General features: G+C 34.0%; 1 protein-coding gene and 1 pseudogene across 11 annotated transcripts; one reads left to right on the top strand and one right to left on the bottom strand.

Moving 5' to 3' along the window:
* Positions 1 to 1552: 1552 nt before the first annotated feature.
* LOC125063615 (PHD finger protein 14) lies at positions 1553 to 16619 on the bottom strand. Of its 11 annotated transcripts, none has more exons than XM_047670143.1 (21): positions 16474 to 16619; positions 16236 to 16418; positions 16031 to 16167; positions 15752 to 15860; positions 15291 to 15419; positions 14582 to 14664; positions 14222 to 14376; positions 13498 to 13650; positions 13001 to 13116; positions 12318 to 12436; positions 10617 to 10802; positions 10096 to 10298; positions 8903 to 9021; positions 8311 to 8479; positions 7027 to 7756; positions 5995 to 6102; positions 5460 to 5531; positions 4931 to 4990; positions 3992 to 4113; positions 2102 to 2210; positions 1553 to 1944 (listed from the first exon to the last, which is right to left on the bottom strand). In XM_047670143.1, exons 1-21 carry the CDS (start codon positions 16481 to 16483, stop codon positions 1924 to 1926), a joined length of 3093 nt encoding a protein of 1030 aa, XP_047526099.1. In that variant the 5' UTR covers positions 16484 to 16619; the 3' UTR covers positions 1553 to 1923. The 11 variants fall into 11 exon arrangements, with proteins under 11 accessions (XP_047526099.1, XP_047526103.1, XP_047526100.1 ...); XM_047670147.1 differs by having other exon boundaries at positions 8311 to 8458; XM_047670144.1 differs by having other exon boundaries at positions 8903 to 9012.
* Positions 16620 to 18951: 2332 nt separating this feature from the next.
* On the top strand, positions 18952 to 20001 carry LOC125063423 (annotated as a pseudogene).
* Positions 20002 to 22212: the final 2211 nt, after the last annotated feature.

Below are 22212 nucleotides of genomic sequence, written 5' to 3'. Positions count from 1 at the left end.
AGTTATTTCAAGTCTCAATACTTTACTTAATACCATTTCTTAAAGATTCTTAAATATTAGGATCCAATGAGAACAATTTGCTTTAAAAAGTTGTCTCATATCCGAAGGTTAGTGTTCTTACAATGTCACTTCGTAATTTTAGTTACCAATGCGACATTAGCGCATATTTCTAAATTAGAGCCTGAATTGAAAAATGTCAATTACATTTATCCATTTTTAAAATAACATGACAGAAATTAAACAGCAATTTGAGCTACATGAATAGAGGTGTTAAAAATGTGTAGCATTGAGCTGTTGCTTTGTTTTGTTTGTTTGTTTGAGGCTTGTGACGAAATTATAATATTCTCATATATTACGACCTGTTATTTTTAACTAACTTCAAAAAAAGGGGCTTGGCATGATGATCCACTTAGGCTTCCAAGGACTCCTCCTTATTTAATAAATGTTTTTATGTTTGTTCGTAATTTTTTTGGAATCTAAAGCGGGCCATAGACGGACCGCATGTTGCAGTCAAGACCGACTGCAATATGTGGTTTTCTGAGGAACTGCTCGAGCTGTCCTTGTATTGCGAATATGAATTTAGTATGGACACTGCAGATCGCCGTGCGGCGACCGCATATTCGTCTGCAATATGCGGTCCGTCTATGGCCCGCTTAAGTCTACTAAGTTGAGATATTGGTACGTATTTCTGTACCTTGGTGTATTAATGTCGACAGGTATTTGAAGTCAATTAAATTTATTATTGATTATGTACCTCAAACTCTTCAAATTTTCATCAAAATTCATTAAATTCCACCGTGAAATATCACCACGACGTCTGTCGTTCCACAACTGAGCGTTTTTTAGCCACTTTTTAAGTCCGTGGAATAATGTGGGAACGCACATGCGAGCCTTCTGGCCGTGTGAGAGTCCATGGGCGGCGATATCGTGTATTCTGCTCTATACAACACTTAAAAAAAAGTACAAGGTGACTTATAATAGACATGAGATTCAACAACTCGTAACTATAACTGATTGTTCTGTTCGAATAACTTTGCAACAAAGAAAACTTTCGGGCCCAAGATTTAGTAGCTCCTTTCATCAAGTATCAACACAGTGAGCTCGCAACCTACTTTGTAATTGTGGCCCAACTTGTTAGCAAGCTTTATACGACTCTATATTATACTAAGCTCAAAGTGCAAGCTTCTTGAAAATGTTCCTGAATTATTTTGAAAATGTATGTCTTAGGCACTTCACAAAGGAAACCCATTTGAGGACCGCGGTCATAAAATATTCTTTTATCTACACTTATAATATACTTAGAGGAGAGATTTTAGTATATAGAGCGGATATTAGGAAATTACGATCTCTGATCCTATTTCCATGTGGCGATAGTATTTTTAGACAGTGAACGAATATAATTTAATTGTTTGAACTAGAATATAACTATTTTATTTAGGCTTTGCTTTATTGGGTATAATTCTATTCTTCATACTATAAAGCTCTCTTTGTTAGGAAAGATTTCAAGAATTACCGATTTTGAAAACTAATTAAATTAAAAAAAACAAAACACGACTCTTAATATATTTTATTTGACACAGAACACAATGTAAAATGTTGTCGCAATTTTTATTAACACTTATAAATTACAAATGAGAAATAACTAGAAGTTGCTAAATTTTAGTAAGATATACGGCATGCGATACTACGAAACGATGATACAACGACAATCCAATACAAAATGGTTTTACAATGTTCCGTCCGCGGCCTGGCTCTATAAGTATATCGCATACAAAAAAGTATAGCAAACTGCTATAAATGAACGAACACGTAAATTACAAACAGAATATATTTTCAGAACATAATTCCATAATACGATGCAAAAAAATATAGAATAGAATAATAGCCTATTTTGTCACTCCCTTTCATTCTTAGTAATCCATTCTAATTGTTATCTTCCAAGTCCTGCAATTCAAATTAATAACTGTCAATACATATATCTTACGACATTTATATTTCTCCTTTTTTTGTGTTTAGACGCCTTCTTACATAATATGTTTTTTGTTTTAAAAACAATTGCTATAATTTATATTAAAAAGAAATATACATATGTAATACTTACAGTGGGATCGCAATCGGCACAGTGCCAAGAGTATCCGCGCTTTTTAGGGTTCTTGTTCAAGGGCGGCTCCAGACAGGTGAAGTGATACCGCTTCTGACACTCATCACACCTGTACACACAGATACAAATTTTTTACCGAGCTTCATTTGTTTTTTCCCATAGTAACTAAAATACTGTATTAAATTGAGATTTGTTACCACATTTTTTTTAAGATGCACCTTCTTAAGCAATGTACTCAATTGAAGACAATTTGACAGTAGAAACGAACGACTATTCTAGTTTTAAAAAAAAACAAAATTTTATTTAAAAAAAATTGTGGTAATAAAACTAATTTAATTCAGTATTTTAGTTAATGTATTCGCGTGCCAACCTAACCAAAGACATTTTTAACATCTACTACGTGATCACAGGTAGTCAATTAAAATGCAATTTAATCCTGTTGTGTTTTAAATGCTTTATAAAATAGACAATTTTCACAAAATATTATTTCCATTAATTTAATTACATTAAATTGCTTGACTTAACCTACATTGCGTAGATACAATATTTAAGTGTTTATTGGTAATTGTTAGTTTTATAATTTAAAACACTATCCGTTTGGATTATTGTATACAAATTAATTATAACAGCCTTATTTTTCCACAGATATATAATTCTTTACGAACACTAGGCATTTGGAAATAGAACCCGGACGTAAAAATAGAACTAGGCAAAATAAAGCTTTTGTTACAAGGATGAATATTCAACGCAATTCGCTGAAAAATCTGTGTGGGACCCGTCGGTCAAATACGTAAAAATTTCGCCTCGAGAAAAAACCCTTTAAAACAGCCTTTTTCTATTACAAATTATAATTTCGCATTGCATAAGCTAAACCAATGCAGTCTGTTAGGGAAAGTTTAGAGCGCCTCTTATGACCCAATATTATGCCCAACATTGATAACAGTTCCTCGGTATGATAACCAGCGATAATTGCTTCAGGTTGATAATATAAAAGCCTATTAACCTATATTGCAACGAAATAGACAAAAAAGTGTTACACATGTTCTATACAAATTTTTCGCATAAGTAGCGCGAGTTCGTCAAAACTTTATTTTTTTTAATAGTTTCCTTCAATGTTCTTTAGGAATTTTAACTAAACAGCCTTGACATAATACAGGCCTACAAAGCAAATACATAAACATTAAAAGATTATAAATAAAAACAAGTGTTAAGATAAGTAGCAAAGTAACGCGGTTAACGCACGTGACTGTTTCAATATACACATAATAGAATGTCAAAGTGCATAGTGTTGACAAAATTTATTTTCAGTGTCAAATAGAGAAGTGAAGAAGCGGAACAACAAAAATAATATTACAGATGGAAGATGACTGAGAATGAACTGGGTAAAGAGATCAAAGAAACAAGGACATACGCGGACATAATATAGAGCGATACGGCGAAGCGATGGCTGGCAAAAATTTGATATTGACAGCTAAAGATATAAATTTAGACGAGACCATCTTTCGGTAGGGTCGCATCTTAGAATAACAAAATTGTCTATTTTTATATCGTATATTGCATTTGGATAAATAAATGCATATTATTATGTTAACCACGTGTTAAATTGTAAATTTGTTCCAACATTTGAGCAATATCACAAACGATACGTAGAATCGATTTGCTATCGTAAAAGGAAAACAATAGATGTATTAATAGAAAATTTCAAAGCGATTTGCGGGCTTATTTGGAACCAAATAACGTATAAAACTATACAAATTATATGAAAAGTCGAACTGTCTAAATCTGAATTGTAACATAATATACAGCACGACTTTAGTAAAATTCTTGCTAAGGCCTCAGTGCGCACATTTTTATGTGTGTAAATTTAATGTAATAAATTTAGACACCAACCTTACGAGATCCGTGTTATCCCCGGCCTGTTGGCATACGTCGCACTGAGTCAGCGGCGTAAGAGCTGCTGCGGGCACGGGCGCGTTACCGCCGCTCCGACGCACGCGGCTTTCACGAGACCGCTGTTGGACAGGGGTCATGGTTAATAGTAACATATTCAGTAATTAAACTGACATTGAATACATCACACTACAAATGGTGTACCATATCTCAAACTACGGAGCCGATTCTTATGAAACCTGGACGGACTGTTTCGTAAGCTTAAATCTTCACTTTTGACTTTTGATTCCGAGATTTTTTCGGACAAAGATACATATATCATAGTCAAATATTATGAAAACAAACAATATCACATGCCGTACGTCAAACTGAGAACCTCAAAAAATAATTTAAAAATAAAAATACACTTAAGCTCTTGTAAAACAGTTTAAAACAAATTAACAATAATAACCATTAAGAACGTTAAATTAAGAAAAATTGTATAGTTAAATGGCAAGTATTACGTTCCATGTGGATTAACATATTTCTTACTGTTTAAGTTTTTTGAGTCTAATTAATATCAAACTTCTTTAACAGATATAAACACAAATTTATTATATTATTTGCAGTGCGAGTGCGTATCGTATGTAGTTGACTACATCCTCCGCAGAATTAATTAATTTTGAATTTAAAATGCTTGATTTTTTTTTTTTTTAATTATTCAAGTAAACCAAGATTCTTAAACTAAAATATTGGAAAAATACTTTACCATCCATAGAATTTGCAAAATACAGCAAATATTTAATTTCTGAATAATTTACAGTTTTCGGTTTATTGAAATCCCTTTACTTTAGCTTGAGATTCTTTCTTAGAATCATTTAAAATTTAATATGTATTTTTTAGCAATCCGACATTTTACCTACTTCTACTGCAATGCAAATCACTTCAGTAAAGCATTACCTTTGGTTTTGTACTGGCAACACTCGTCGCTCCCACTGTTTCCTCCGGTTTGTTTGGCAGCTTGCATATATTTCAAAATTTCAAATACTACATACATCTTTCAACTTTGCATTCCCTAACTAATTTTTCCCCTCGAGAAAACTCCCTGCGACATTATCTCAAGTCGAATGCTAATGTTTGGAAGGTTTTTGCTATTTATTTGATTAGATGAATGTTTTCAATATATGGAAAACATTTATCACAGCCTAGATTACACTCTATAAATAAAAGGGCTATAAATAGTACATTAACTGAATATTAATTTTTACCGCCGTATTTTAAATGGAACCGTTTAAAAAAACTGTATTTTATTCCATCGTCAAAAGCAAATAATTGGTTAACAAACATGATACGAATTTTTTCCCTTAAATGTATTAAAATAAATTTTAAATTGAACAAAAAAATATATTTTTAAAATCATTTATTTCTTAATCAAATACTATCTTCAGATAAAACTCCACCAGATATAGGAAGCCAACAATTAACTTACAGGTGTCGCTAAAGGATCTGGCAAAACGACTGTAGGCGGTATTGGAGCTTCAGGTGTCTCTGGTTCAGCTTGCTGCAATACATTTATTTTGTTAATATGCGCATACGCATACGCAAACGGTTTTTATTTACAATATTTTTTTAATAGAACAGGGGGCTAACGGGCAGAAGGCTCATCTGATATTAAGTGATATGGCCGCCCATGTACATTCTCAATGCCAGAGGGCTTGCGAGTGCGGTGCCGGCCTTTTAGGAAAATTGGCACGCTTTTTTTCTGAAGGACCCTAAGTGGAATTGAAATGGAAATACTTCAGTGGGCAGCTGGTTCCACATACTGATAGTGGGCGGCAAAAACTGCCTCAATTTTACATTGTATATATATAGGTTCCGTTGACCCACTTCAAAATAAAGAATCTCAACAAACTGCCGTACTTTGTATATATAAAACCAGTGTTCCAACCCACTTCAAAATGCAGAATCTAAAAGAGGGTTATTAGCATTGAATATTTTAATTATTGAAATATTAATCATAATACCTTGGAGTGTTTTTTCACAGGTGGTGGCGGCGGACCATCATTGCTGTCCGTGGGGACGTAGAACATTTGAGTGTCCAAGGAACCATCTGGCTTTGGGATCGGCTTAATCTGAAAACAAATTATTATTAATATATTTAACATATACTGTTATATAAACAACAGTTTGAGGCATATTCTATAACAAGATTTTTTGGCCGGAAATAAATGATTAAATATAATACGAGTATGTACGATGATGGTTTTTTGGCTTTAATGTTGAAGTTCGCCTAAAGGTATACCAACCACAACTAAATAAACAAACATATATACACGTATTAGATAATATGTAGTCTAATTTTATGCCCCAAATCTAAGTCATAAAAACTTCAGAATGCAATTTAGAGTAACTTTAAACCTAGTGTTAAAGCTCGTACACACGGCCCTAAAATCAGAGGCAATATCGGGGAAGTGGTGGGAAGCACCCTAGATCGCTCCCTAGATCACCTCGTGTGTATGCAAATCGTATACTAATTTTATTATCAACCCTAACTCTACTGCCCATTCGAACCACGAGCCGATTTCGTCCCCACCACCACTGTCCCGATAACGACAAAACGTCCTTTCTTTAACTTTTATGTTTTAAAAAAAAATGTTTTACCTGCAAAAAGGTAAATCTAAATATTTACTTACTCAAGTAACCTAATACAAAAATAACAAATATTTAAATATCATGGAACAATATATCGAATTAACTTTAATTACTTTATTTTATTCTTTAGCTGGCATCACTACTAATTCGAGGTTAAGAAAACCTTTAAAAAAAATGTTATCTTAACTTGTGCGTTTTTTACTGTGGATCACCGCACTTAATAAATGAATACATTACATACATACATAACAAATAAAATATGCCCGGCCAAAAAGGTTTGCCATCTCTGACATGTCAAAAAATGATAGCTGTCAGAATTCTACGGAATTAAAAATCTGAGTATAGACTTTTAATTCCCTAGAATATACTTTGAACAATACTTTTGAATGGAACGAAATATTTACCTTAATTGTAATCCTCGGATGCGGTTGTTCAGGATTTTCCATATCTTGAGTCTTCTTCTTCCGCTTGTGTTTATGTGACTTAGAAGGAGAGCGTAAGAGATCTGGCGAATATCTCGACCTGTGCTTTTCCTTTCTCCGTTTCCTATTCGCTTTGAAATTAGCTATATCCGACGATAAATTGGCGAGCGTACTCTCAATAGAACTTTCAATGGCCTTAGAGTCTCTCTCTTTCGAATCGTTGAGTAAAGCTGAGAAAGAGAGATTCTGGTACGTGTCGTCTTTTTTTGGTGGCGGCAAATTCGCTGACTCGTTTGATTGCTCATTGTGGGAATCGTACGGGCTGTCCGCTACGAGTGGCGTGATCGACATTAAGGGCGTGTTCGTTAGTATGGGCGATGTGAAACTACGCTTATGAATTTTCTTGATATCTTCGGAATATTCCTTTTTGGAATTTCTCTTCTTTTTGCTTTTCACTTCTTCGTTTCCATCACTACTGAATTCGAAAGGTTTTATGGTAACTTTAATAGGCGATATATTTTCGGTTTTTGGTTTTTCTTTGTGTTTTTCAGATTTTTGTTTGGGTGATGGTGAACTAGGTTTGGAGTTGGGACTGTGTGGTTCCGTTATAATTGCCCCGTCTTTGCTGTACCGAATACGTGATCTACGAGGTACTTTCTTTTCTAATACCTCAGGTTCCGAATCAGATGTTTTGTCGCATTCTGAGCATTGCCTAAAAGGGTAGATGAAGATTATAATCTAAATATTTATGAAGTTATTAATTATTACTATCAAATTATCTATAATAATAATATGTGATAGGTTTATGAATTTGATAGTTAGCCTCTCGTATGTAACATGTAAGGAAAACATAATATATTTTCCTATACAAACTCTTGTCTATATTGTATTTAATATAAACTCTTTTGTAATGTTGTCTTTGCCGTCTGATCGACGATGTTTAATTTATGTCACTTGACATAATATATGTAAGATTTTTTATTTTTTGTTTTACTTTATAAAACCAAGAATATAGGCATTAAATGTTGTTTCTTTTGTATTCACAGAGAAACGCAGTTACGCCTCATTTATTCCCAGTATAAGCGATTGATACTATTAAATACATATATGTTAGCATCCAAATCTTTACTTATATTTAAAGCATTTAAGACTTTTCTTATATGATCAGCCTCATTATGTTCCAAATAAAATAATATGTCGTTAGTAAGAGAGGAAGGACAACAAGTTTCTGGATGGTGGTCATTGGTGATGTATTATTATGCTAACCATCCATAAAGCTTGCTCTTCTTGGGCGGTCGCTGCAGCGGCGGCCTCAAGCAGTGCAAGTGGTAATGGTGATGGCAGGTATCGCAGGCAGCCATCAGGTGTTGCTCGCTGCTGCGCGCGCACACCGCGCACTCGCGGGCCGCCACGCCTGTGTCGGACATGCAGGAAGCTACGCATTACATACATATTTTAATAAAAAATCGTATCTTTCCCTTTATAAATAAAAAGCCTACATTGCTGACCATTTTCATTCATAGATGACTAAATCTTTTATGTTTGCTGATGCTAGCTTTTTTTTTAAACCAGTCACGTGACTGTATACTATAATGTACGCGAAACAGCTCTCAACTTTTATACGTAAATAAATATTTATAAAATTGTTTAAAAACCTAGTAAAACTCAGTGAAATAATAATTCATTTTCAATTATTTTTTTCTTGCTAAATATTTCATAAACATTATCATCATTATCGTATAATCGAAGAGTATTAAACGTAATTATATAATAAAATAACGATAAAAAATCTAAATAATTAGCTGTTTTATAATATAAAAATATAATATAATAAAGCTTTTATGAGTGAAAGCTATACCTTGTAGCGACGTCGAAAGAACTTTCCCATGGCGAGCGTCCGGATTGTCGCTAAGAGGAAAACCAACGCCCATCTTAAGTGCAGCCGCAGTTGGCACAGACATTGACCTGCTACCCAACCTTGTTTACAGTAAGGAGAATGTCTATGGTCACCCCCTCTTATATTAACCATTCATGCGGAACATTTATTTATTTAACATTGTGCGTAATTTTATTTAAAAGTATATTCTACGGTAAGCGATAAGTTTTTTATTTTATTATATCAGAATTTCACTTATTACATTTAGAATAGTACTTCTAAATAGAATTGCTTTTTGAAGTGAAAACTTCTTTAGCGGCGTTGTACACTTTTTTTGTAATGGGTAATAAATGTTAAACTCGCGTCAGAACACGTGACCTAATCGAAAATTCGTAAGACGGATGGAGACAGCTGTCGCGGCGTATTTAATGTAATATAAATTGTCATGTTTGTGTACTATAGCGCAATAAATAAATATTCTACCACATAAATGATAGTACTTTTATACTGATAATTAAAGCAATTCGTGCAAAAATATTCCCTAACCATTCCAAAATATCAAAAATGCACAACGTTAATATTCAAGTTTTCACTTCTGCCGGCACTCCCGGGGTGCAACCCGTCGTTTTTTTATACCATATAGTAACTAGAATTATATACAATATGCAAAAGTAAATACAAATTACTTGGGCTTACGTAACTATATGGTTACGAAATGTCTAACATAACACACGCACGTATTCATTACGTGTGTTATGTTAGACTATGTGTGTGTGTGAGTGTGTCGGGAGTGAAGAGAATCTCCCGTCTAAGCATTCTAAGCTATCCAAAAAATTTTCAGCAAAACATTATTTTTTTAAAGCCAAAGATGGCGCTTGCCACTAACGGAAATTTGCCACTCTTTTCAAAGTAATGTTTAAATATTATCTCTCTCGCAGTAAACAGTCTAACTATCGTTAATTAATGGAATAGTTTAGTGCGCTCACTCGATACCTTCAACAGTATTCGAAATCTTGACTAAGTTTTTGTACCATGTCCAAGCTATTGAAATTTCTAATCCACTTTTATTCTAAATATTGTCACTTTTTTAGAGTGCCTATAGCAAATCGGTTTACAGAGTAACCCTGCTGGCCTTAATAATCATTTGCATAGACATTTTTAAACATATATCATACCGTTTCTGCAACTGTTGTGGTGTGACCTTAGGCGTGGAGCGATGTATTATAGGCGGAATTAACGGCTTATTTTCCAAGAAACTGGTAGTAGATGGCGGTATCTTTATGTTCGGGCAGATTACTGATAACGAGTCGTATAGCCTTTGCAGGCTTTGACGGGTACTGTAGAGGCTTTCGAGGGTTTCCGTGTTCTCATTTGTTGTCTGGAAATTTAGTGAAATATTTAAAATTTATTTGCTACTCTTTTTTGAATTGGCTCGTATCGATGCCATGCCGGTTTCCTCACGATGTTTTCCTTCACCGTACGAGCGTTAAATGCGCATATAGAAAAAATTCATTGATGCCGGGATTTGAACCTACGACCTTTGGAATAAGCTAAAGCTAACACTGCATAATCTTCATAAATGTAGAAACAGACATTTTTAATAAAATAAAATGTATGACAAGAAATAGCAGTGATAATACTGATTTAACAATTATTTAAAAATATGTTAATTTATTAATTATTTAAAAAAAAATACCTCATCATAATCCGTCCGAAGCGTTTCATTATTAGCGAGAAGCGTTTCGTTCTCCTTCGTGAGCCTCTCCAAAGATCGTCTTAGAGATGATACTCTCGTATTCCTTTCTAAATAGTAGCCGACAAACTCCACAGAAAATGCTGGAGGCACATGCCAGCGACGGGACACATCTTTCAGCGCTGCCATCTAGAAAATAGTTTAAATTAATCTCCAATAGCTATTGAATGTTAGGGTTAGGGTGCGTCCACATCTGGCGAATGCGCCGCGAATGTGCAGCTCGCGAGCAGTTTGCGAGCTACGCACCCTTAGGACTGTATTTTTAATTGGTTTTTAATTTTTTTTTGTTTTTTTTTTTTAAATTATTAATTAACTATTAATTACTTAGTGGTCACGTGGTTACAGCTCCTTACAAACATTGTGTAAAACAAAAATCTTGGCGATTAAAAAGAGTGACGGAGAGATTATCGCCAGTTCTTCTCATCCGATCTATGCCCTTGAGAACTGGCAGTAAATGTAAAATTAGAAGCATTTAATACGTACTTTTTTTTAGCGTTAATAAGTGTACATTGTGTTACCTCGTAGATAGAGTATATAACTAGATGAGATTCTAAAATAACAATAATAACTAAAGAGAGAAGGCATTAACGTGAAATACTTAAGTTTTTCTGTCTCTATTTGCGTATCGGGTTATATTTGTTTACCACCGAGCCCTTGGTGGTAAACAAGTTTTCACCGCCTACTGATAAATCTGTGAAACCCAAGTCAAATCCACATTTTAAGACTTTATCCTAATAAGGGGTGTATTTAAAGTGTCAGTCATGGTGAATTGTTGCATAATAGGCTGTAAAAGCTATAGTGAACGTAAAGAACCAAACATAACCTTTCATCGGTAAGTAGCTTATTTTGTCACGACTTACTGAGTCGTGACAAAATAAGCTTTGTTCAAGAATTATTCATTCGAATATGTATTTTGGTCAAAAATAAGTAATCTTCAATGAATTAAAACTGTAAATACGACATATGTCGATCATTCGCTATCTCACACGCTGTACGCTGATCCCTGGTCTATACCATAGTCCGTCTACGTGTTACCTAAATGAATAAATGATTTTGACTTTTGACAATTCAAGAACGTCACACTTAAATCTAATCTTAGGAGCTGTCAAGGCATTATTTCTATATGAAGTTTGACATATTTGACAGCGCTCAAAACGAGATTGTGACATGAGACACTAATTAGAATATGAACCTAAGTCTCGAATATAACCCTTAGAGCGCAGAATAAGAAACCGCGAGCTAATTATGCGGACTAATATACTTCTTATTTGCTACGTGATTTAATTTATTCATCTTCATCAATGGCTGTACAGTGTACAGCCCCATAATGGCCTTAGCCTCTGCAAATATCTCGTGCTTTTGTCCGTCGAACTTCGAACACCAAGATCTTTCTAACGCATCGGTATTGGGTTTTCTCTTTCCACCAGGTTGTATTTCAGTACCTTTGGATTCTGACATCCCCCATTCGGCGCACATGTGTTGCATTTTATGAATTGGGCAATGATGGCGTCGTCCAGGATGTTATTATGTTCCTCATTGAAGCCCAACTCCAAATAATGTAGTCACACTTAATATTGATTAATAATTTTTTTCAAACTAATTATCCTAATTATTATGAAAAAGTTTTGAATAAATCGAACTAACCTGCGCATCTTGGAACTCGAGAGCATGCGTATCAATGCCCATACATTCGGCTTTGCGTTTGAACTTCCTCATGGCGGATGCACTACTGTACAACATACGAGCCATTTTCTGAGTTGGTACTGAAATATAACATGTATATTTTAATCAACGCAATTGTAGTATCTAGAAACTCTATGCGTTCTTGAAAGTTACACTATGGAATAGTTTATTAAAGATAAGGATTATTGGAAAAAAAATCACCTACAATAAATTTAATAAATTAAATTATTAGGGAAATTTGAACAAAATGATATTGACACCCTATGAACACCTGAAACGCCGGGGGCTAGCGGGTGTGCTGTCGACCTTTGCGTATCATTCCCTGAAAGGTACTAAATTTACATTTAATGTCAGTTAAAAATCAGGGGCGTAAAGAACAGGCAATCTACTATACTAATTTAATTAATAATAATAAATTTATATTACACGTGATAAAAATAACGCTAAATTGTGCATGTTTTAGAGTTCAAAACGTTTCACAACGAAATTTAAAACACGATTATGTTTTAGTTCGTTTAACACACGTACATTTATTGCTTTATAGTTCTTACAATGGACAACAATTATATGTCCAATGGAGAAAAATGTCGCTCTATAATTGATGGTATTTAAAGGACATAAACTATAAAAGCCATAATACTAACCCCAGGGTGGATGTCTATTCTCCTTTTGTTGTGCATACTTCCTTCTATACTTAACGAGTTTTCTTTGAATCCTTAATTTAGCCTCAGTACTCAATTTCTGTTGTAACTCCAACCTCCTAAAAACGGGAGAGTTATATTATTTTAGACTTTCGTTAAAAAGTCGAAGAAACAACACAAATACTAATGCACATAGTCAAAAACTTAATAAATTTTAACTCATAAAACTAAACCTTCCGTCTCCTTCTATCAAATTGTGTTAACACTATGATGAAAAGAGACAGATAAGTACTATTAAGATAAAACGGTGGGATTAGATTGATCGATGTATTTTAATAGAGATAACTTAGACACTATATGAAATCAGATCCTTAGACTCACTCTACTCGATATCGATATTAAACAATTTATCAATTGTTACACTATACATTGATATAATATGTGTTTTAATGTTATTTTTGTTCTGTTACATAATGAAAATATTCAAATATTAAATATACCTTTTCTCAGTTCTCAACTGCAAAGCCAGCCAATTGCGCTTTCTCTTCTTGACCAACGTTTTATCGGAATGTAGACGACAATGTGCGTAGAACGGATCTGCTTGTTCCACTTCTTCTGAATGTGCCTCGGCCAGTAAGCCGGCGCGTTGACCGCTAAAAATTTCACAATGTATACTTTATTTACATCCCAAACAAAATCAGGAAATTAGTATAAAGACAAAGGATGAAAATGTGCGGTAATACTAAGAGCAGCGCCCGTTTTCTGTAACTTCCAATAGCGACTCCGACATTTTTGCATGCAAGTTCGATGTAGTTCTCTCAATATCCGGAGCGCTAATGTCGCAAACTTGGAAACGCGCAGAACAAAACCTCATTTTTGGGATAGGGCTATTGCTATTGGAATAAGAATAGAATTGGTTCGTTCCAGAAACCCCAGACAAATAAATATGGTTTAACGTTAGTCAATAATTTATTTGGGGAAAATAATTGACATGACTTCGATGATTTTAACAATTTAATTACAAAAATTATTGTAAATAATTTCCACACAAAAACAAAATCTGTTGTAAATTGAAAAAAATGAGTGAATCGGGCGGCCTTTTGTTTATAAGCGAAGCATCTCTACTAAGCAATCCCGTAATACACGAGAGCTATAACATATTGTTATTACGCAAAAAACATGTTTCTTAAATAAAAAGCCTTCGTAAAAAATATTTTCACTTACCAAGTGACATGAAAGAATGTCTTACAAAGTCCGGCATCACATTCTACGCACACGCCCGTTCTAGCGAGCGTCGAGTCGTCACATAAGGCGCAACTACGTGCACCCCAACGAGAGTATGCCATTTCAAATAACGTCACCCCAGATAATTTTTCCACCTGAAAATAATATTAGAACTTTAAGTGGTCTTGAACTACCAAAATGAGGCAGTAAATACTTAGGTAAGCAGCTTACTCCACTCCCAACATTAATATTATTTTTTACCACACAAAACAAGCGCAGTTATAATAAATTTTGATTTGATTAAAAATAACATCTTATTTACACACAAAATTGTATACATATAAACAGATTAAATAATACCTCCGAAAATGCTACTCCAGGAACATATAAAGCACACACCAGATGGACCCAGGCACCTACTTCAGTTTCTTTGAATATTCCACCTGAAATATTAGTTTGATGTTTATGTCTTATAGACTACAAGCCCATGGAAAAAAATACCTGTGTGTACCAACGTGAATAACGCTTAGAAGGCTGTTACTATATCAGAAAATAACTCTGAGCACTATGCCGTCATTTCTGAGCAGTACATGTGAGTACGTGAATGAATGGAATTTCTCAGGTACAAATGAGGAATTACGACTAATTATTAATGTACGGCTTTTTTATAGTATATAGATGATTAAATATAAATGTCGAAAAACCTAGTGCCGTACTAAAGTGGTGGTGCCGGAAGTCAGAGCAAATTTTTAATTCGACGATAATTGCAGAAGCAATATAGGTCATTTATTATTGTATGGCATTTGTGTAATTCCTTTTGTACACATATACAGATACTTTACCCGTAAACGCCGTACATATCTCTGATTAGAATATAGGTGATGATGATATAGAACAACATAAAATGAAATGATCTTGAGAGTACTTCACAAATAGATAATATTTTCCAGCATGCCGTATGGGCTAGTCTATTAGTCACTTTACTGAGTACATAATTACAGTCCTCATAAATATATTCAAAACTCAGAAAAAACATTATTAAAATGTAGTGACAAAAATAGATAATTACCTTTATTTGGGCATAGTTCACAACTAGGATCGGTCACTCCAGCTTTACATGCCTCACAAAACCAGGGCTCAGTTGATGCTGAACTCACAGTACTTGATTCACTTGTCACATCGGAAACACCATAGCAACCTATCAATTAATAAATAAATGTCTATTTAAAAAAAATATGTCAAGCTTTAAGGATATAAATATTTTGTTTTAGTATATTATTAAGTAATCATTAAAGCTTTTTAAATATAAACGACATGTATAAATGACATGTAAACTTAAATTAACACCGAAAATAAAGAGTCTTTTCTTATTAAATCAAAGATAGATATATCAAGTAGTAGTAACTATGTCTAATTTCATGACAAAAATAGTCCTATCTTTTACAATAGACCACAAAAGAAGTATCAGTCTCTATAGAGACTCTCTTCTCTTCTATAGAAGAGACCTCATTTATTTTAAAATCTTATCACCTTCATGCACAGTAACACCACAGCCATCACATTCAACTATTTCATTGAAATCATCACTTCTTGACCCCAAGCAACCTGCACATATCATCATGCTGGCCAAATCAGGAATCTGAAAATTGTGTACATCATTATTGACAAATAGGTAAAATAGTGATGCAATTTAAAACATTTATACTAGGTAGAATATAGACTCTAACAGCAATAAACTGCTAAGTCTAGATGCCCTAAGCTATATATACTTATATATAGCTTAGCTATATTATACTTATATATACTTACATTAAATTCTTTCTTAGCTTTCTCAAGCAAATCTGTAACAGAGACTTCTTCACCCAACTTAGGTACTGGGTTTTTAAATTCATTTTCAATATCTGATCCCGATTCTTCATCTGAACTACTACTGTTTGCACCATTTTCTAAAAATATAAACGCCTTGTATTTTTTTTCTGTAACTTACTAATAAAAGGAGAAAAAAGATAATTACTTCTTCCATCGTCGTCAGAGTTTATGGAATAATCGTCGCTGTCCTCAGGGTGGTCTTCTATTCGAAAATCAGAATCATCTGAACTTTCACCTTCCCCAAGATCAAAATCTAACAAGGATTGCGGCTCCGCCGGCTTAACCTTACGTTTTGCAAGAACTCTGCCTTCTGTAAAACAATAAGGACCTTTAAAAATTTTAATGATCATAACTTAACTTTGTAAATTACTGTGATAACTTACGATTATTCATAATGACATATTAATTATTCTAAGTTAATATAGATAATGTACTTATAATCTGATGAAATTCATAATAAATCGATTAATTATATTATTTATAAAAAAATATTTTCTATGATGCTTTCAAGTTTCAAGTTTAATTTGACATTTCTGACAATGACTATTGACATTTGAAAGTTGACACCAAGTCATAGAACTAAAAAAAGGTTTTTAATTTATATTTTCAATCCTTTCAATAATATGTGAAAACATAGAATCCAGGCTTTTTATTGAAATAATATATTGACCGGTTTAACAGAATAATTACTTTTCACTTATGCTTCATGTTGTGTATATGTTTGATTTTATCATTACATGACATACAAACGTATAAACTTGTAATTATAGATATAGGGTAAAAAATATGATAGTCGGACTAATATGGATTTATTTATGGATTAGGAAAATAAAAACAAACCATTTTTATTTAATAACTCATTGCCTTTAAACATAAAGCCGCTGTATACTAGCCTGTATATTTTGTTTGTAATCCATTATTTTGACACAGAATTTATATATTCTAACGGTGTAATCTATAAGTAAAAAGTAAATGGATAACTTAGCACTTGAAATATAATATTTGTACAGTGTGACATAAAAGAGTAAAAATTGATTATTTTTTTATTATTTAAATAATTTATTTTCTTGTTAACACTCAAACAAGTAATTTATCTGTCTATTTTTCTTCCCATTTGTGAAATCGCAAGGTTTTGTAACATAATAAACACGTAGTCTATAGTGAAACTAAAATGCCATTGGTTATGTACTTCAACTTATAGAACTTGTTAAGTAACACAAACCTGGCAGATGCCTTAGCAACAAAGATTAATATAAGTACAGGGGAGCTTGCTAAAGAGGAGCTGTACAAGAAGTAGCACAGATATTATGTTTTAAGTAGAGGTAATAATATAAATTAAAGCCATATATCCATAGATTTATATCGTTTAGGCCCTTACCGCAGTGAGACCGCGCCGTGTTGACGCACAGTCGAAGTGAGTGAGCTCACTAACCAGGGATCAGTGCACCCCTAAACACAGTGTTAGCCGGACGTGTTGTAAAGGACGTTTGCGAGCAGTTTAGTGTCACAAAATGCCATCGTGTGCCTTTCTAAAGTGCAACAACAATTCTAGAAACACAAATAAAGCCAGAGGTGTAACATTTCACTCGTCAAATCGCAATAATTTGATTTAAAAACTTTTATTTTTCCTTCCGCACTGTCTAAAATAACAAATTTAAATGGTGAGTGCACGAAAGAGAAAGTAGTGTTTGCAACTAATGTAGGAGAAAAAGAGATGTCACTATTTTCTCAGTAAGTACAATGCCAGAAACACGATTTTTTAACTACTCGTTAGTGAGCGTGTGTCGGCATTTTGTTAACGCACACATTCAAAATTTAAATGGCGAGTGCACGAAAGAGAAAGTAGTGTTTGCAACTAATGTAGGATAAAAAGAGATGTCACTATTTTCTCAGTAAGTACAATGGCAGAAACACGATTTCCTAACTACTCGTTAGTGTGCGTGTGTCGGCATTTTGTTAACGCACACATGCAAAAACAATGCCACAGTTTTTGGTGTCGGGGCCTATCTACCGATATAAATCCATGCATATATCCAGTCAGAACGACGTTCCGTTTAGCGGTATTTTTAGAAGAAAAGCCTATATGTATTAGCCCCCAAGAAGCTAGTCGAGACGATAGTTAACTTCAGGCCATCATACATCGCTTGCTACTCTATAAAGTATAAATTCAGCCCCACATAGAGCACTGTTCACATCTCTGTGTGGTCTCGATATTCATTATTTTCAAACCAAATTTAATTAAAGCTTAATACGAAGTTCTATTTATCATATACATTACTAGATTAGTACTTATAAAAAAAATTATAAAGATAATGATTATTTCTGATTTACTATTTTTCTATTTTAAAATAATGTTTTTTAAATACTTTGTTAATCTATATTGGAACAATTAAATCTTGTAATTCTTTTAATAGATATTTATGATGTTTATGTGTGTGATGTGTGGATGCGTACGATGCATGTGATCGTGTAAGTGCCATTCATGTTTATGAAGTATGAGCTCTATTGTCTTATTTATTTTACCTGAATAAAAGACCTTTTTAAAAAATATTTATTTACTTAGTCCCATGAATTTACGAAAACGGTAATAATTTTGGAGATTATTTTAAAAGTATATCAAGATCACAAATTTGTGTACTTTTGACTCAATAAAAACAAGTAAAAAAATCTATATTTTTTATATAAATCATAAGAAGGTCTGTTAAAGCATGTAGATTTAAACTTTAGTTTGCCCGATGAGTACGCCAGGACAAAAGTTACTATTTATGCCTATATTTAATATTTTCTTTATAAATATACTTTATATTATTCCTGACGTAATGTTTGTTTGTTTATCTCGCATGATAATTTTAATATTGATGTAAACTTCTTTGTTGTAAACTTCTTACATGATACTATTATAAACTGATGACATTGTCAATCTGTTTAGACACTAACTTTTGTCAATGTATCAAAATGTAACCAAAATATTTTACTGTTAATTTAGCTTATTAAAACCTTATATTCTTTAAAGGTTTTGTCTTATTTCAATTTAATAAGCTAAATAAAAAGCAACATGGATAAATATCTTCGCCCTGAAAGATTTGATATCGACCCGTCAAATAGCTCTGGTACGAAAGCTTGGATACACTGGCATAAGACTTTCGAAAGCTTCATTTTCGTGCAGAAACCGACCGCTCCAGAAACAGATGCACAGTCGGTTCCTCCGCCAGAAAAATGGGACAGTATAAAGTTTCAGCTTTTGATAAATCATATATCACCAAATATCTACACATATATAAGCGAAGCCACGAACTACGAAGAAGCGATCACAATACTGCAAAAACTGTATGTAAAACCAAAAAATCTGATTTTTGCTAGACACATGTTAGCAACAAGGAAACAACGACCAGACGAAAGTATCGACATATATTTACAAGCTTTGAAACTACTTTCTAAAGATTGTGACTTTGCGGCTGTTGATGCAGAATCAAACAAAAACGATAGCGTGCGTGATGCTTTCATATCCGGTATATCATCGCATAAAATCAGACAAAGGCTTTTAGAAAACTTAAATCTAACACTTGATCAAGCTTACAACCAAGCACTCTAGAAACTGCAGAGATCAACTCTCAAAGTTTCCATACTGTGTCTTTAAATGCCGTTGAAGAAGAACCTAAATTAGTCTGTCCCAAATCACAAACTGTGCACGACGAGACCTGCTCTTCTGTTAATAATCCTCGACGACGAAAATGTTTCTTTTGTGGGGGACAAATACATCCTCGTAAAAACTGCCCTGCATTTGAAAAGTCTTGTCAGCTCTGCAACAAGAAGGGGCACTTTGCCACTGTTTGCAGAAGCTCTGCTAAACCTACAAATTGTATGGTAGTAGGTACTGAAAATCTTTCTTGTATCACAGCAGCGGCACCTAATTCATTACGCAAAGCAACTGTACCCGCGTATATTCGAGGAATGAGAGCAGAGGCACTTCTCGACACCGGCAGCTCCATCAGTTTTATAAATGACAGTTTTGCAAGACTATGCGGGTTAAAAAGAAAAACCTGCAATCAGATTATTTCTATGGCCTCTCTTAATCATAATTCACAAGTAGAAGGTCAAACTTTGCAAAGCCTGAAAATTGGAAATCATAAATATGATAATGTGAATCTTCTTATCGTGAAAAATCTTTGTGCTGATATAATTATCGGCCATGACGTCCTCAAAGAACATTCATCGCTAGAGTTCTCTTTCGGTGGGCCAAAACATCCACTTCAAGTATGTAGCCGTAGCCGAAGCATCAGTACCAGCTGTACCGCTTTTTGCAAATGTATCTCCCAACTGCAAACCTATTGCTATTAAGTCTCGAAGGCACAGCAAAGAGGATAGTGAATTTATTAAAGAGGAAATCAGAAACCTTACAGAAGAAGGCGTGATTGAAGAAAGTAAATCACCGTGGAGGGCCCAAGTACTAATAACAAAAACCGAAACTCATAGAAAACGTCTTGTGATTGATTACTCTCAAACAATTAACCGTTACACAGAACTCGACGCGTACCCTTTACCAAACATTGAGGATTTAGTTTCGAAAGTGGCAAAGAATATATTTTTCAGCCTAATAGACTTGAAAAGCGCGTACCATCAAGTACCTATACTACCCGAAGAAAGAAAATTTACCGCTTTTGAAGCGCTCGGAAATTTGTACCAGTTCAGGCGTATCCCTTTTGGAGTAACAAATGGTGTTTCGAGTTTCCAACGAACAATCGATTGGATTATAAGGAAAGAAAAGCTTCAAAACACATATGCGTATCTTGATGATATAACTATTTGTGGCCGTACTCTTCAAGAACACGATCATAACTTAGAAAGTTTTATGAATGCCGCAAAGAAATACGGTTTAACACTAAGTATGCTAAAATGCAAATTTTCTCAAGAGTCAATTAATATTCTAGGCTATAATATTCAAAACCACATAATTAAACCTGACAGTGAGCGACTCAAGCCACTGATTAATTTACCTGCACCAAGCGATTTACCGACCTTAAGAAGGACACTCGGCATGTTCGCACATTATTCTAAATGGATTCCAAACTTTTCTGAACGGATCCACTAATTTGCTAATACGACTACTTTTCCACTCACAAGCGAGCAAATTAAATGTTTTGAAGGCCTGAAAAATGATATCGCAAAGTCTTCTAGACATGCAATTGATGTAAATATACCTTTTACAGTCGAAACTGACGTTTCCGATCATTCCATTGCAGCAGTACTTACGCAAAATTCTAGACCAGTGGCGTTTTTCTCAAGAACTTTGAATTCAAGCGAACAAAACCATTCCGCCATTGAAAAAGAAGCTTACGCCATTGTTGAATCATTGAAGAAATGGAGAAATTTCCTTATCGGTAGACACTTTAAGTTGGTAACTGACCAACGCTCGGTTTCTTTTATGTTTAATATGAAACATACAAGTAAGATAAAGAATGAAAAGATTCAAAGATGATAATTAAGAGAAATTTGATATTATATACAGACCGGGGAAAGAGAACTATGCTGCTGATGCACTATCCCGAGTTTGTGCCACTGTAGAAACACGTACTGCAAAAACTTTTCTCGCTGCATGAGGCTCTTTGTCATCCAGGCATAACGAGAATGTTTCACTGGGTTCGCTCTAAAAACCTTCCCTATTCCATTGAAGAAGTCAGAACAATGACAAAATATTGTCAAACCTGCTCTGAAGTAAAACCTAGGTTCTTCCGAAATACTTTTGATGACCAGAGGAAACTTGTTAAAGCGACGGCTGCTTTTGAACGCCTTAGCTTAGATTTTAAAGGACCCGTTCCAACAAACAATAATAACAAATTCATACTTACCGTGATTGACGAATTTTCACGTTTCCCGTTTGCTTTCCCATGCTCGGATGTGAGCTCGAAAACAGTGATTAAACACCTCAACAACTTGTTTATGATATTCGACATGCCTTCTTACGTTCATTCAGATCGCGGAACAGCATTTCTCTCTGCCGAAGTACAGGAATTTTTACATGTTCGAGGTATTGCCACTAGTAGAACTACAGCTTATAACCCTCAAGGTAATGGTCAAATAGAAAATTTGAATTCTACTCTTTGGAGAACGATTCTTTTGGCGCT

Source organism: Pieris napi, chromosome 3, assembly GCF_905475465.1.
Source record: "Pieris napi chromosome 3, ilPieNapi1.2, whole genome shotgun sequence".
Taxonomy (NCBI): Eukaryota; Metazoa; Arthropoda; class Insecta; order Lepidoptera; family Pieridae; genus Pieris; species Pieris napi.
Note: the sequence above shows the minus strand (reverse complement) of the source record. Positions and strands in the feature narration are given on the sequence as shown.